The sequence below is a fragment of the Anolis carolinensis genome, unplaced genomic scaffold (assembly GCF_035594765.1).
Source record: "Anolis carolinensis isolate JA03-04 unplaced genomic scaffold, rAnoCar3.1.pri scaffold_10, whole genome shotgun sequence".
In the NCBI taxonomy this organism is placed as follows: domain Eukaryota; kingdom Metazoa; phylum Chordata; class Lepidosauria; order Squamata; family Dactyloidae; genus Anolis; species Anolis carolinensis.
The window spans coordinates 23580326-23596213 of record NW_026943821.1 but is presented as its reverse complement, the minus strand read 5'-3'; the positions used below and the strand labels follow the sequence as shown (position 1 = coordinate 23596213).

Below are 15888 nucleotides of genomic sequence, written 5' to 3'. Positions count from 1 at the left end.
TATGGCAAACATTCAATGCCAACAGACAAACAACATACATTAGACAGACTCAGAGGCATTTTTAACATTTTCCAGCTTCACGATTCCGGCCACAGGGGGAGCTGTTGCTTCACCGTCCAGTAGTGGCTGTACTTCCTCATTCCTTTCCTCATGTTTTGCTGGCAGTTTTATGGTGTTGTAAATTAGCCTCCCGCATAAAGCGTCCCTAAATTTCCCTAATTGACAGGTGCAACTGTCTTTCGGGGCTGCATAGGTCAACAGCAAGCCGGGGCTATTAATGGTCGGAGGCTTAACCCGACCCGGGCTTCGAACTCATGACCTCTCGGTCAGTAGTGATTTATAGCAGCTGGTTACTAGCCAGCTGCGCCACAGCCCGGCCCTATTGTTCTACTCACCTATTGTTCTACTCACCTATTGTTCTACTCACATTTGCATGTTTTCGAACTGCTAGGTTGGCAGGAGCTGGGGCTAACATCCGGCGCTCATTCCGCTCCCAGGATTTGAACCTGGGACCTTTCGGTCTGCAAGTTCGGCAGCTCAGCGCTTTAACACACTGCGCCACCACAGTTTTAAAATTGGGATGGATGACCAGAGTCACACTGACCAAGTTGCCAGTTCCAACTTGGGTTTTTGGTGTTGACACAGCGTCCTCCTTCCTTGCTTAGTCACGGCTTGTGCTGACAAAAAAGAAGGATGCAAGAAAAACAGCCACCTCATCACCATCCAATATAATCTGAGCTCCTACCTGTTATTGCTGATGAAGAATACATTGGCTTTCGGGTTGTCGTCTTGCGTAGGAAATCTGATTCCGCCCCCTCCCTTCTCCTCCTGCAGTAAGCAATTCTTCTTTTGGACACATCCATCGGCAAAATGCTTCTTCGCCAAGCCCATGAATGCAAAATTGTTTCAGCGGATTGATTGCAAATGGATGGGGCCCATTTTCTTTTCTTTTCTTTATTTGCTCTTATGCTCCCTCAGTTGCTCGCAGAGTCGGGTTTCTTTTCTCTCCCTGGTGGCAGTTGTTTATATCCTCTCTCTCTTTTTTTTGGGTGGGAAATAGCTGGAAAGCATTATAAAATTGTACTTTAAAATAATTGGAAAACAACCATAAATGCAGTTTAGAAACTCGGCCAGAGGCGAAAAGTAGGCATTAAAAATCTAATATCAAATCCAAAAGCAAGACTTTTCCCACCCAAAATAAAAAGGTCTTTAGCAACTATCTAAAGAGTAAAAGGTGATTGTAACTCTCCATATTCGTGGTCCCGTCACTGAAGACTCTTCTTTATGCATTTGTCATTTCCAGTCTCATGTAAATGTTCAGTTATGTGAACAATCATTACTACTAATCTCATTAGTTGTGAGACCTTTGTAGCAGCAAGTCAGAAATGTGGAATCCATGGTTTTCTAGATACTGTTGACCTATATCTTCCATCTACTTAGATCAAGGGTGTCAAATAAATTTTCATCGAGGGTTAGATCAGCCTTATGGTTGCCTTCAAAGAGCTGTTGAAATCCATGGACAGAATACATGGACACCGAGAGTTAACAATAATTTTTAATATAGTGGTCAGTGCTCTTTTTGTTACCCACCACATGGACCGGGGATAATGGGAATTGCAACCCAACTGGGCTTCTGGCCACATTTTGCCCCACTGTACCATTTTGGTGGGAAATAGCTGGAATCCTGGCCTGGTATTTGAGAACACAGAAATGCTCGACCACTCCAACAACTATCATGTCAAACTACACAGAGAAGCCATTGAAATCCACAAGCCTGTGGACAAATACAACAGAAAGGAGGAATCCATGAAAATGAAAAGTATTTAAAAACTCCAAAATCAGAACAGTAAATAAGGAGCAGCACTCTAAAAACAGAAAAATTCCAGACAGGAATCAATCAGGGGCAGCTAACGACTCTGAACAAAGGATTGTTCCAGGCCAGGATGTAAAGCTGGGAAGGCCATTTAATGCTAATCAAGGGGATTAATTGCAACTCTGGCCTCCAACAGGCAAGAGTTATTCCTCCCCACCTAGGATCTTCCTCAGATATATAAACCTTCTTTGCTTAGTTTCTCCATACCTCACTCTGAGGATGCCTGCCATAGATGTGGGCGAAACGTCGGGAGAGAATGCTTCTGGAACATGGCCCTACAGCCCGGAAAACACACAATGACCCTGTGATTCCGGCCATGAAAGCCTTCGACAACACATAGAAAAAGAAATATTGTGGGCTCTATTTCCAAATAAGGGACTGAAAAAACGACCTCTGAATGTTCCTCGTCTGGGAAAACCCTTTGACATTGCAAAATATTGACAAGTGACCTGAAGACCAATATAGCTAAGCCCTTGACTAAGGGCTTTTCACATTATAGCATTATGACCCTACTTAACTGCCGATAGTTAAGCATAAATAATTAAGGAGCTGGTGGAGAATAGTGGCAATAATAATCCATTGTCATGCTTACCTCTGTCAACCGGTCCATTTTGAAAGATCATTTGAATGATGCCATGTATAGTTAACAGGGACATTAATCCTCGCTTGTCTTGTGTCTCTCTGTGCATGTGTGAAAGGCAAGTGATTTTCGGCAGTCTTGAGCGAGTTTTCGCATTTGCGAGAATGCTTTTTGTACAAAGGGAAGAATCAAACAATGACAGCTGCTGCCTTGTTGCTTGGGCTCTTAAAAATTAGAAGTTTGGGTGGGTTGTTTGCATCATTTTGTATATCAATTAGCCATCCCTTCTGTTTTTGCTGTGTGCCTTTGCTTCTCAAAGGATAAAGGAAGCCAGTTTTCTACAGTGACAGTCTGCACAAATTGAGGAAAAAAATATCCTTAAGATTAGAATTGTCTGTTCAGGCAGCTCAATATTCTGAAAGGTTATTGTCTAAACAAAGTAAGTCTTGTAAGTTCTCACCCTGTAAATTTTGCAACAAGATAGGTACAGGTTTTCCCTGGACATTAAGTCTGGGGGTTGGTGCTCATCTCCATTTCTAAGCTCAAGAGCCGGCGTTGTCCATAGACACCTCCAAGGTCATGACTGCATGGAACACTGTTGCCTTCCTGCAGAAGCAGTACCTATTGATCTACTCACATTTGCAGAAGCTGGGGCTAATAGCGGGAGCTCACTTAGTCATGTGGCCTGCATGACTGAATGGAGAACCATTACCTTCCCACCAAAACGGTACCTATTGATCTACTCACATTTACATGTTATCAAACTGCTAGGTTGGCAGAAGCTGGGGCTAACAGCGGGAGCTCACCCTGCTCCCCAGATTCGAACCACTGACCTTTTGGTCAGCAAGGACCGCAGCTCAGTGGTTTAACTTGCTGCGCCTTTGAGGGCTCCTTGGTAACAGCAAGATAATAGGCATGAAAAGAAATGGTTTATAAATGGCAAGAAATGTGTTTCTCATATGTTGGGAAATTTTAATGAGAAAGTTCACAATTTGGGATTTATTCTAGACAAAGCTTGCACATGATTTTTTTAATCCCGGCCATGAAAGCCTTCGACAACACAATTTGGACTTCATTTTCCTAGATTTTTTTTATTGAAAGACATAGTTTGGATGACTGTGTCTTTTGTGGCCAAATTTCGTGTGATTTGTTTAAGTGGTTTTGTTGTTTAATCCATGGGAAAAATGCATATTACATTTATATAGCTTGCAAGCTAGATAGATAGATAGTAGACTCATATAATGCAGCTTAACTGCATTGAAACAATATATGAGTCTACACTGACCATATAATGAGAATCCTTCTTAAGCTGAGATAGTGTTTTTACTTAGAACAGGGGTCCCCAAACTAAGGCCCGGGGGCTGGATGCGGCCCTCCGAGGTAATTTACCTGGCCCCCGCCCTCAGTTTTATAATATAATATATTGTATATACATATAATATAATATAATAATTCCTGTGGCCGGAATTGTGAAGCTGGAAAAGATATTAAAAAATGCCTCTGTGTCTGTCTAAAAACTGAATGTTGCTTGTCTGTTGGCATTGAATGTTTGCCATATATGTGTTCATTGTAATCCGCCCTGAGTCCCCTTCAGGGTGAGAAGGGTGGAATATAAATACTGCAAATAAATAAATAAATAATATTATAATGTAATACAATATAACACTAATAATGATACCATATAATAATATTAATTATATATTATATATTACATGTAACATTACTAATAATATTACAGTATAGTGGTATAATTTAATATAGTAATATATATTGCTAATATTGTGCTATGCTAATAATATAATATATTGTATGTACATATAATTTGTAAGCCACTCTGAGTCCCCTTTGGGGTGAGAAGGGTGTAATACAAATGTAGTAAATAAATGCAGTAAATAATAAATAAATAAATAAATAAATAAATAAATTTTAGACTTAGGCTCACCCAAAGTCTGAAATGACTTGAAGGCACACAACAACAACAACAATCCTACTTAACTTGACTATCTCATTGGCCAGAAGCAGGACCACACTTCCCATTGAAATCCTGATAAATGTATGTTGGTTAAAATTGTTTTTATTTTTAAATATTGTATTGTTCTTTCATTGTTGTTGTTGTTGTTGTTGTTTTTGCACTACAAATAAGACATATGCAGTGTGCATCGGAATTTGTTTGTATTTGTTTCAAATGATAATCCGGCCCCTCAACAGTCTGAAGGATTGTGGACCGGCCCTCGGCTTAAAAAGTTTGAGGACCCCTGACTTAGCATATGTATGTTTTTCTCATTTGTTTAACAGTGTACTCTATGCAGATTTGGTTAACGCTTACTCTGTCATAATGAATGAGATGCTAATGGCCTTCCCTTGCAATGCCATCCTTATAACATCATCCTCACATCATATGGGGCTAAGATTTCAATGTTTCGAAGTCTCTTGACCAAGCAGTCCTAATACACTCAGAGAAAGACTGCATCCTTGTATTTCTTCTCTTTTTCTAATCTCACCAGAGGGATAAGGAAGGCCTTTGTGAACTTCTCAGTGCTGTGTGTTTGACCGCTGTCAGAAAGTGGAATGCTGTGAAAAATACGGATCCTACTTTTCCCCCACTAATGCCACAGCATCTAGCATGCTATTTATATATCGGTCACCTTGTGAGAGCATTGTGGTTTCCCTTTGCTGATTTGGCTTAATGGCAAGGCTCAGTCTAGCATTGTCCCTCTGGAGCCATCCTCATAAATACGTGAATTTACATAATCCCTCTACAGCCAGCTTCTCCTTTTGGGATAAATATGGCAGCGAAAGGGGTATGAAGTCAGAGGCATGAATTCCAGCAATCCGACACTGAACTGAAGCTGTCGCTCAGAATACAGAAGTGCCGTGGATTTTAGCTTTTTGGAAAGGGGGAGCGGGGAGGGATGATCCATTTAGTTTCGTGCCAGAGCAGGTCAGTGCAATTCCAATTACAAGCAAGACTATCACTCCAAGAATCCACCCATCCCAGTACGTACCTTGGCTGGTGGAATCCTGGAGCTATAGTCCAAAACCCCTACCATTATTACACTGCACTTTATTGTCCATTTTAACTGTGAAATTACCTGTCTCCATTTTGGTATTTTCTGCACTTTGCCCGGGATCCTTGAATTTAGTCCCCTGATTTTAATATTGCTTGATTCTTGCTCATTTTAATGATTGTTTTTATTGATGTTGATGTTTTTATTGGGTTAATTGTGTTATGGCTTTGTGATTGGTTTTTTTATTGTTGTATCGGGCATGGCCCCATGTGAGCCGCCCCGAGTCCCTTCGGGGAGATGGGGCGGGGTATAAAAATAAAGTTATTATTATTATTATTTTTATTGACACAACGACGTTGTATGACACAGCAAACAAGATAGACATGCTGGATTTCGTTTCACAAAACCACAAGTCGAACACTTCCCAAGTGTCTAGGACTGTGTGATGTATTTTCGGATGATGCACGCAGATCCCAGTAGGGTGGCCTTTTGCAGTTGGCAGATCGTGATTTTGTCAATGTCTATTGTTTCCAAATGCCGGCTGAGACCTTTTGGCACGGCACCTAATGTTCCGATCACCACCAGGACCACCTGTACTGGTTATTATTATTATTATTATTGACACAACGACGTTGTATGACACAGCAAACAAGATAGACATGCTGGATTTTGTTTCACAAAACCACAAGTCGAACACTTCCCAAGTGTCTAGGACTGTGTGATGTATTTTCGGATGATGCGTGCAGATCCCAGTAGGGTGGCCTTTTGCAGCTGGCAGATCGTGATTTTGTCAATGTCTATTGTTTCCAAATGCTGACTGAGATCTTTTGGCACGGCACCCAGTGTGCCCATCACCACCGGGACCACCTGCACTGGTTTCTGCCAGAGTCTTTGAAGTTCGATCTTGAGGTCCTGATAGCGGCTGAGTTTTTCCTGTTGTTGTTCCAGGTGCCACCTTGACGTGGTGGGGGGGCTTAACTGCTCCAATGATGACTGAGGGCTGTGCTGGCGGTAGTGTAACTACCGGTAGGTCCAACCAAGCCAGAGAGGCCTCAGCTGAGGAGCAGAACCAAGAGCACCTAACCCATTAGCATTATGGAGAATCAAACCCAAACGAAGTCTATACTGGCTCGGTCGTCGCCCAGGATAAAAAGGACCGCGGTGGATGCTGCTGATTCTGGACATCCATCGACAAGTGGGCTACGGAATCATCAAAACCCAAATGAACAGTCACAGAAGCGGCAGAAATATATAATGCCAGAAAACCGCATTATTATTATTATTATTATTATTATTATTATTATTATTATTATTATTATATTGTTCTCGCTTTGATGAAGGGTTGAGCCGATTGCAACTTTGTTATTCTCCTTATAATGATCTGTTGGGAATGATGAACAAAGATCTACTGGGAATCATTTGTGACTGAGTTAGGAGTGAGGAATATGTACAAATGGCAGCACTACTATCGCACCTCAGGTTAGCTTCACCTTGCTAAAGACACCAAGCCACACACAGGAAGTTGTCTTTTGTAGTTTATTTAGAAAATAGGCAAAAGATAGTTCATAAAAGGGAAAAAGTTCAGTTCCAAAAGATAGGTACAAAACGAAGGCTGTAAGCAATAAGTCCATAGAAACATAGAGCATAGAACAAGGTCCTTTTCATGGAAACCAAAAGTCCCAGCAAACCGAATATATCCACGAGATATTACAGGAAAGAAAACTTGGCACAGGAAAGCAGACTTGCTTCTAGATCAAGCAATGGAGTTTCATTAACAGAGATCTCCCTACGAGCAGACTGTATTTAGAGCATGACATAAAGGCATTCCTTTGCCCTATGAAATCTCATATATTGGCTATGCGAAGGCTTCTCCGCAACCCTCTAAATTCCAGTCTTTTTTTTTTTAAAAAAAAGAATTTTATTAAATTTTTTATACTACAACGAAAGAGTGAGAACAACCAAGGTATAGAAAAGTAGGGAAAAGAGAGAAAGGTAAAAGTCTACAATCTACAAAAATATACCCACACACAAAAAAACAAAAAGAAAAAAAATGACTTCCATTCCATCTTCTTGGATAATATTTTGTTATTATTCAATCATATTTTTTCTTGCTAAGGAGAAAAAAATAGCAAAATTGTCTCTCATAATCTTCATTTTCTCAAATTATCCAGATAGTCCTGAAGATCGTCCCAATTCGTTCTTTTCATTATCTTGCCTGTATTTTTCTTCAACAAAAAAGTCAATTCGTCCATATCCTTTATTATTTATCTAAATTCCAGTCTTGTAGCCCGATTGAGATCCTCAGAGTCAAGGCCACTGAGCTTGTTACTGTTATCAGGCGGAGGCAAAGTGCTATCCTCCTTTTCTGCTCCCTGCACCTGAAATTCCTCGTTAGAAACAACATGATTTATTCGCATGGGAACAACTCCCTGCTCTTCATTTCCCACAGCCGGAACGCTCCTATAATTCCCAGCATCGGAGTCATCTTCAAATTCATCCTGAATCACATCATTATGCAGATATAACCCAGAATCTTCATCGGAGTCGCACAAAGGCACATCAGAATCACACAAAGGCAAAGGCTGAGTCACAACAACTATCCATCTCCAAAATGGGAGGACCATCTCGTCTCTCTTGTTTCTATCCCTTTCCGCATCCCTCCCTCATTTCCATTTCCTTAATAGTTTGCCAACGAAACAACTCGTTGTTCTGGCCAGAGGTCTGAAATGATCACTTGCAAAGAGCTTTTGAAATGCAGCCAAGGACTGCACATGTCCCTGGGGCCCGAGGTTGCCCACCCTTGCTCTAATGGATGTCCATGTTTACATTAGTCAGTTGGAGCAGGGCTCTTAGTCAACAGGGGTTTGGTATATGGTGGAACAACACTTGGAGAGCATCAGAAAACAGCTGCAATGAGAATAGAATTGGAGCTGTAAACCAGTGGTTCCCAACTTTTGGTCCTCAAGGAGTTTTGGACTTCGGTTCCCACAATTCTTAACAGCTGGTAAAATGGCTGAAATTTCTGGTAGTTTATTTATTTTCAGTATGTATATTCCGCCCTTCTCACCCCAAAGGGGACTCAGGGTGGATCACAATGCACATAGACATGGCAAACATTCAATGCCATTAGACATAGAATCATAGAATCGTAGAGTTGAAAGAGACCTCACGGGCCATCCAGTCCAACCCCCTGCAAGAAGCAGGAAAATCTCATTCCAAGCACATATAGACAGAGACAGAGGCAATTTAACATTTTCCAGCTTCCAGCTTCATGAGGATATGCTCGATTCCGGCCACCGGAGGAGCTGTCCACTTGTGACATGATCCTTGATGGAGTACTTCCTACATATAATAGTGATAATAATATAATGTAATACAAGATAATACTAATAATTATACAATATAATAATAATTACTAGCTGTGCCCGGCCACGTGCTGCTGTGGCGAAGTATGGTGGTATGGGAAATAAAGTATTGAGGAATTAGTGTTAGATAATATATGTTATTTCCTAAAACTTGTGAATATCCAGTATTTCTGTTTGTTCCTCTTTTTTTTGTCTATTGGAGGCAAATATGAATGCTGCAATTAGCCAGAATGATTTGCATGTAATGGCCTTTCAGCTTTAAAGCCTGGCTGCTTCCTGCCTGGGGGAATCCTTTGTTGGGAGGTGTTAGCTGGCCTAAGTGGACCCTGCCTGTCCCCCCAGGCACCATTGTGGCTGAGGAGGTTGCTATGACATGAAAGGGGCGGGCCTAAAGGGTGCGGGGCCTACCCTTCTGACTGGCAGCCAGGGGGAGAACTGCTCTTCCTTGTCCCCTGAAATTTGGATTTATTTTTCTAGGTTTTTTTATGGAAAGACATAGATTGGATGACTATGTCTTTTGTGGCCAAATTTGGTGTGATTTGGTAAAGTGGTTTTATTGTTTACTCCATGGGAAAAATGCACATTACATTTTTATATATATAGATATATTATATATTCCATATTACTAATATTACAGTATAGGGGTATAATACAATATAGGAATATATAATGCTAATATTGTGCTATGCTAATAATATAATATATTGTATGTGCATATCATTTGCAAACCGCTCTTGAGTCCCCTTCAGGGTGAGAAGGGCGGGTTATAAATGTAGTAAATAAATAATAAATAAATTCCCAAAAAGCTCAGGCAAAAGCAAACGGATGCAATTTCTCCATGCTTGTGTATTTTTTTCCTTAAACATTGTTGCAATTTTGACGTTTTTTGGCTGTAGGTCTTGTATTTTTCCTCTATGAAATGTTGAAGAGTATGTACTAAATTTGTTAGTTTTATGGATCCATAGAACCGGCACTGGGTTTGGTTCAAAAAGATATTTAAACTTGCCTGCAATCGAGACAAAGAAGGTTTGAAACAGCTCAATATTATATTTGGAGGACCCTTCATAAATGGAATGGAAACGATATTTATTTCAAGCCATTTCTCCCTCAAATGCTGAGCAAATCCATACTGGCTTAGCCTCATATCCCAGTCATAAACCTTTAAACCACATGCTGGACCTTGTCCGGCTTGTTAATGTAACTGGCACTAAATGGGACAATAACAGAGATTTGCCATGAAGTTTAAGGCCTAAATTCCAACTACAGAAAGTCCATTGAACTTGTGGAATTTACTTATGCCAAAAAGAATGACTCCAGATGATTTATATCATGTTAAGTTGGCATAATTGAAGATTTTCCATACCTTGGTTCTGACATTAATCAGAATGGATTAATGGAAGTGCAGCATTGAAGGAACTAGATAAGATCCTGAAATGGAATGATAGGATGCCTTGCAAATGTGTGCATATTTGTCGTTATATTATTCAAAAAAAAGGAAAAACAAATCTGGTGTTCACTGTTTCCTCCCCAGGCTGGGAAACAAAGGATATGAACGCACGTTCATTAATATTCTCTCAGGCCACTAATTCAATAAGTTCATTAAAAAATCAGTTAATGTAGCTTTCTCTTTCATCCCGAGTCAAAGTCCGTGAAGTAGATTAGTAAATCTGTCAGTTTCGGTTTTTCCCAAGTTCGGTTTTTTAAAATCTCAAGTTCTCTCTATTACATAAAGGAAGAAATATGTTAATTTTTAGGCTCTTATCCAACATGTATTAAAAGAGAATACTATCTATACATAGTCCCAAGTTAGATTGCTGAATCAAGATAAACATAGTCGAACAGATCAGACGTGTTACTGGAATCACCATGCATTGTGGTGACTCCAGTGCTCAGTGGGGAAACCCATTGGCCCACACTCCACATCACCTGACTTCCTCCACTACCTCATCCCATGGAGAAAGTGTCCACCACTTGATTCTCCCCATTGACTCCTATTGAACCCATTGGTCCACACTCCACATCACCCGGCTTCCTCCACCACCTCATCCCATGGAGAAAGTGTCAGTGTCGCACCTCAGATTAGTTCACCTTGCTGTTGACACCAAGCCACACACAGAAGATAGTCTTTTGTAATTTTATTGAGCAAAAGCAGAATATCTATATATATATATAAAACGGTAATGAAATTTCGGCCTAGGACAAAACAACAAAACTACACATCCCAGAAACATTAAACTTGGCAGCACAACTCCTCATCCATGCCTCTACGTTCATACAACAAAAAGCTCCAGCTACTCCAGAAAATGGCCAGGATTTGAGACTGAAAGCCTATTCACTGCTATTCCACCTGGCCAACAAAGGATTCCCATAAGCCACAGCAACGCGTGGCCGGGCAAAGCTTTTATATATATATATATATATATATATATATATATATATATATATATAAAATAGCAAAGCAGGCGGAAATATAGTTCACAAAGTAGTTGTAAAATAGAGTCAATAGATCCAATAATCCCGTAGGCAAAAAACAAAAGTCCATTTCCAAAGATATAATAGTCCACAGGTTACAAGGATTCATAAAGAGGAAAATTTCCAAGGCATGAAGACATAGACCATCCACTCTGATGAAGCGAGAATTTGCTTTGACAGAGATTTGTCTCTCAACACACAGTTTTAAAAGCAATCCAAAAATGCATTTCTCTTCCCCTCAGTGGCCTCCCGTTTTCCAGCTAATCTCAGGCTACGCCGAGGCATTCCTTTCCATTGCAAACGATCTGCCCGAGATAGCAGTGGAGCTTCCTGACTGTCAAGGTGAAATGGTTCATTATCTTGCACCTGAACAGGAGCCTGAGAGAAATCCAGCTCATTATTTCCCATGGGAATGTCTCCCTGGTTTTTATCTATGACAGGCTGGTTCAAGAGTTCATCCACAGGCTGCGCTTCTGAACCAGCCTGTATAACTCCATGATTTCCCATCCCCCTGACATCATCCTGGAATTCACCTTGCATCCCATCACTCTGGCTCTGCTGCTGCTGAGTCACAACAGTCAGCCACTTGATTTCCCCCATTGACTCCTATTGAACCACACTATTCATCACCTGGCTTCCTCCACCACCTCATCCAATGGGGGAAGTGTCCGCCCCTTGACTTCTCCCTCCATTGACTCCTATTGAACACAAGAAGTTTCCCGCCAGTTCCTTGATAGTTTTACAATAGAGCCCCCCCCCCCCCCCCGGAAGTAGTTTTACATCATGGGATGGGAGCCTGTGGGTTCAGTTAAACTATCAAGGAGCCCGCATATGCCACCAAAAACTACGCCATGTGATGAGATCAAGTGTCTCAGTTAAGGCAAATCATAGTCCCGTTCCCTTCTGTTTTGGTCAGACCTCATCTGGAATAACCCTGTGTTCAGTTCTGGGAAAACAAATGAAGAAGGATATTGATAAGATGTTGTCCAGAGAAGGTGACCAAAATGGTCAAAGGTCTGGAAACCATGGAACTCTCCAAGGAGTAGGAAGTTGGTTGAGTTTATCATGCAGAGGAGAAGGTTGAGTGGGGACATGAAAGCCATGTGAAAGGAGGCAAGCTTGTTTTACACTGCTCCAGAGACCAGAACATGGAGCAATGGAATTAAATTGCAGGTAAAAAAAATACCACCTAAACATCAAGGAGAATGTCCTGATGGTAAGAGCTGTTGAACAGTAGTGGAGACTCTTTCTCTGGAGGGTTTTGAACAGAGTCAGGATGGCCACCTAGCAGGAGAGCTTTAACTGGCAGAATGGGGCTGGATTGGATGGCCCTTGGTACGTCTTCCAACTATAATAGTGGTTCTCAACCTGGGGTCCCCAGATGTTTTTGACCTTCAACTCCCAGAAATCCTAACAGCTGGTAAACTGGCTGGGATTTCTGGGAGTTGTAGGCAAAAAACATCTGGGGACCCCCAGGTTGAGAAACACTGAACTATACAATCCCATGCATATGGTAGTCCTGGAGATGTCCATATTTGTTTTGCAATGTCTCTTGCGTGGCAGAGCTATCATCTCATCTCAATAATTACAGTGCCTTTGCATTTTTCTCTTTTCCTCTTCTCTCCAGCCCAGAACTGCAGTTACGTTTTGCAAGGTCCAAACGGGACGATACAGAGCCCAGGATTCCCGTACGGCTATCCAAATTATGCAAACTGTACATGGACAATCACCACCAACGAGCAGAACCGAGTGCAGCTTGTATTCCAGTCCTTTGCCCTCGAAGAAGATTTCGACGTGTTGTCCGTTTACGACGGGTTGCCCCAGCAGGAGAATCTAAGAACCAGGTAGGGGAAAGCACAGAGTCATTCTCCGAGGTGGTTTTTATGGTTGCCCCACTTGGAAGGAGAACGTTCATAAACACGTCAAGATGTTTGTTTGTTGGATTTAAGCACTTAGGTGGAAGGTTTATGGTTCAATAAAAGCGAGGGTTTATTCTTCCAACTGGGGAGTTATCTCAACTGTTTGGATTTCACAGGCTTGATAAGGAGTGGAAGAAAAATATTGTTGAAAAGTGTTTACTGGTGCAGCTTTATCAGCACTGTTCATTCTTGAGGCATCTGGAGAAGTTAATATGAAGATAGAGGCTTAAACTTGAGCTAGACACTTCTCAAAACCGATTCCTTCTTTGCAGGTCTTTGTTATGGTTTGACAGACCAATGCTTGGCAAGTTCTGAAAGTTGTATATTCCAACTATCAATATGGCAGGGACAGTCCCAGTTAACCACCTACCACCCTACATTTTCAGACCCAGTTTCCATCTTCTCTGCCTCAGAAAGTGGTGGAGGCTCCTTCTTTGGAGACTTTTTAAGCAGAGGCTGGATGGCCTTCTGTCTGGGGTGCTTTGAATGTGATTTTCCTGCTTCTTGGCAGAATGGGGTTGGACTGGATGTCCCACGAGGTCTCTTCCAACTCTACAGTTCTATGATTCTAATGCCTAGATGACCACACTTTGTCAAACTCTAGTCTCTTTTATTGTTGTGTTCTATATCTACATGGTTCTGGTTGCTTTTTGAGATGTTTAGCCTGGTATATTGAGTCTGGAGAAGAGAAGGTGAAGAAGTGGTGTGATATGTTTAAATATTCAAAAGAACGTCACATTGAGGACACCTCCCAACAAAGGATTCCCCTAGAGAGGAAATAACCACGCTTTGAAACTGCAAGGTCATTCAATGCTAATCAAGGTGACTAATTACAACGTTCATACTTGCCTCCACAAACAAAAACCCACTTAGGACGACATCACAGCAACGCGTGGCCGGGCACAGCTAATAATATAATAATAATAATAATCATCATCATCATCTATATATATAAAAGAGTGATGGCATCACGGCGACCCACAAAACAACAAAACTACAGGCCCCCCAACCTCAAAATTTGACGACACAACCCATCATCCACGCCTCTAGGTTGATACAACAAAAAGAAAAGAAAAATAATGTCCTAATTAGAGAGAGAGGAATAATTGCTTTTATCCAATTGCTGCCAGTTAGAAGGCCAAGCTCCCCCAACTTGGTCTCCTAGCAACCCAATAAAAAATAATAAAAAACACTAAAAAATTAATACAATAAAATACCATAATAACAAAAAATAACTAAAAATTGTACAAGAAAATAATAAAATATAATGAATAAAAAGATAGCTTACAATAAAATTAATTAAAAAATACAAATAACGTCAAATAAAAATTACACAACAATTTTTAACCAATACCACCACCACTTTGCCACAGCAACGCGTGGCCGGGCACAGCTAGTAATAATAATAATAATAATAATAATAATAATAATAATAATAATAATAATAATATAACCTCTGAGGATGCCTGCCATAGATGTGTGCGAAACGTCAGGAGAGAATACTTCTGGAACATGGCCACACAGCCCGAAAGACATACAACAACCCAATAATAATAATAATAATAATAATAATAATAATAATAATAATAATATGTTGTTGTTGTTGTTGTTGTTGTCCAAACCAGAGTTTGGAGTTTCAGCTCCTAGAATCCCTGATAACTGGCAAAAACAGTTGCAACTCCTGGGAGTTGAAGTCCAAAACACTGACAAGCAAACAGTTGTATTCCTGTTTGAGTGTGGATAAGTTAACAGAAAAATAAAAGCAGCTACACAATTACTCTCTTTGAGTGTTCCTGTTGAACTCTAGAAAGCTTCACAGGTTTCAGTGCTAGCACCCAAAAAAACCTAAATTTGTTTGGGAGACGAACAATGCAATGCGCCAAGATGCCTAGCGAGCTCATTGAATGTTTTATAATGTCCGTGACATTCCAACTGCACAATTGCTATAGATGTGAAAATTGAGTTTTTAAATTACCATTTTAAGTATGCCTGTTAGAGAGGCAAAGACGTAGCTGGCAGGTCTGGCACATTCTTTAAGCTCAGAAGGAATGAGGTTCGCATCATAGAACTGCTGTTTCTGAGGACTGTGAGAAGCAAGGCTGGGAAAGATCACTTTTGCCCCTTCGAAAGCTGGCCATACTGGGCTGGGTATTCAAAGGACAATGGTCCATCTTTAGAGAAATGCACCTGAAATGGTCAAAGTTCTGGAAGCCTTATGAGGAGCAACTTTGGGAACTGGATATGTTTGGCTTGGAGAAAAGAAATCTGAGAGGAGACATGAGAGCCATGCTTAAATATTTGGAAGGATGATAATTGAGGTCACTTTTGAGTAACCACCATGAGGACTGGTGATAATGGGAATTGCAAACCAACAGCACTTGTGGATCAGAGGTTGGGGAAAGGTTAAAGTAATGGAGCAGCTCTTGAATATTTTATGTAAAGATCCTAAAAATCCCTTATCTAGATGACCCTTACTCAAAAATCTTGTTTTTCCATGAAAGTGTTGACAGGACATGTTCTGCCTGACATTTGCTCTTTGCTCACAATATAAGGTCATGCAAACTGCAGTAATGATTTGGCTGCTGGATGATGCATACGTGGGATGAACTATGAACATGTCACCTGAGGATAGTGCATACGTGGAGCAAACTATGGACACTTCACCTGATGT

General features: G+C 40.8%; 1 protein-coding gene and 1 long non-coding RNA gene across 4 annotated transcripts in view; one reads left to right on the top strand and one right to left on the bottom strand.

The window, feature by feature from the left end:
* Positions 1 to 2621, bottom strand: part of LOC134293778 (uncharacterized) — a 37062-nt gene extending 34441 nt beyond the window's left edge. Inside the window, exons 1-2 of the long non-coding RNA XR_010000742.1 lie at positions 2466 to 2621; positions 746 to 1060 (exon numbers count right to left, since the gene is read on the bottom strand). This is a non-coding gene — a long non-coding RNA (uncharacterized LOC134293778). The remainder of the gene's footprint in view (positions 1 to 745; positions 1061 to 2465) is intronic.
* Positions 1 to 15888, top strand: part of csmd2 (CUB and Sushi multiple domains 2) — a 632593-nt gene that overhangs the window by 57422 nt on the left and 559283 nt on the right. For all 3 annotated transcript variants that reach the window (XM_062962418.1, XM_062962417.1, XM_062962419.1), the window contains exon 2: positions 12926 to 13142. In XM_062962418.1, the coding sequence (XP_062818488.1) occupies positions 12926 to 13142 (217 nt within the window). The remainder of the gene's footprint in view (positions 1 to 12925; positions 13143 to 15888) is intronic.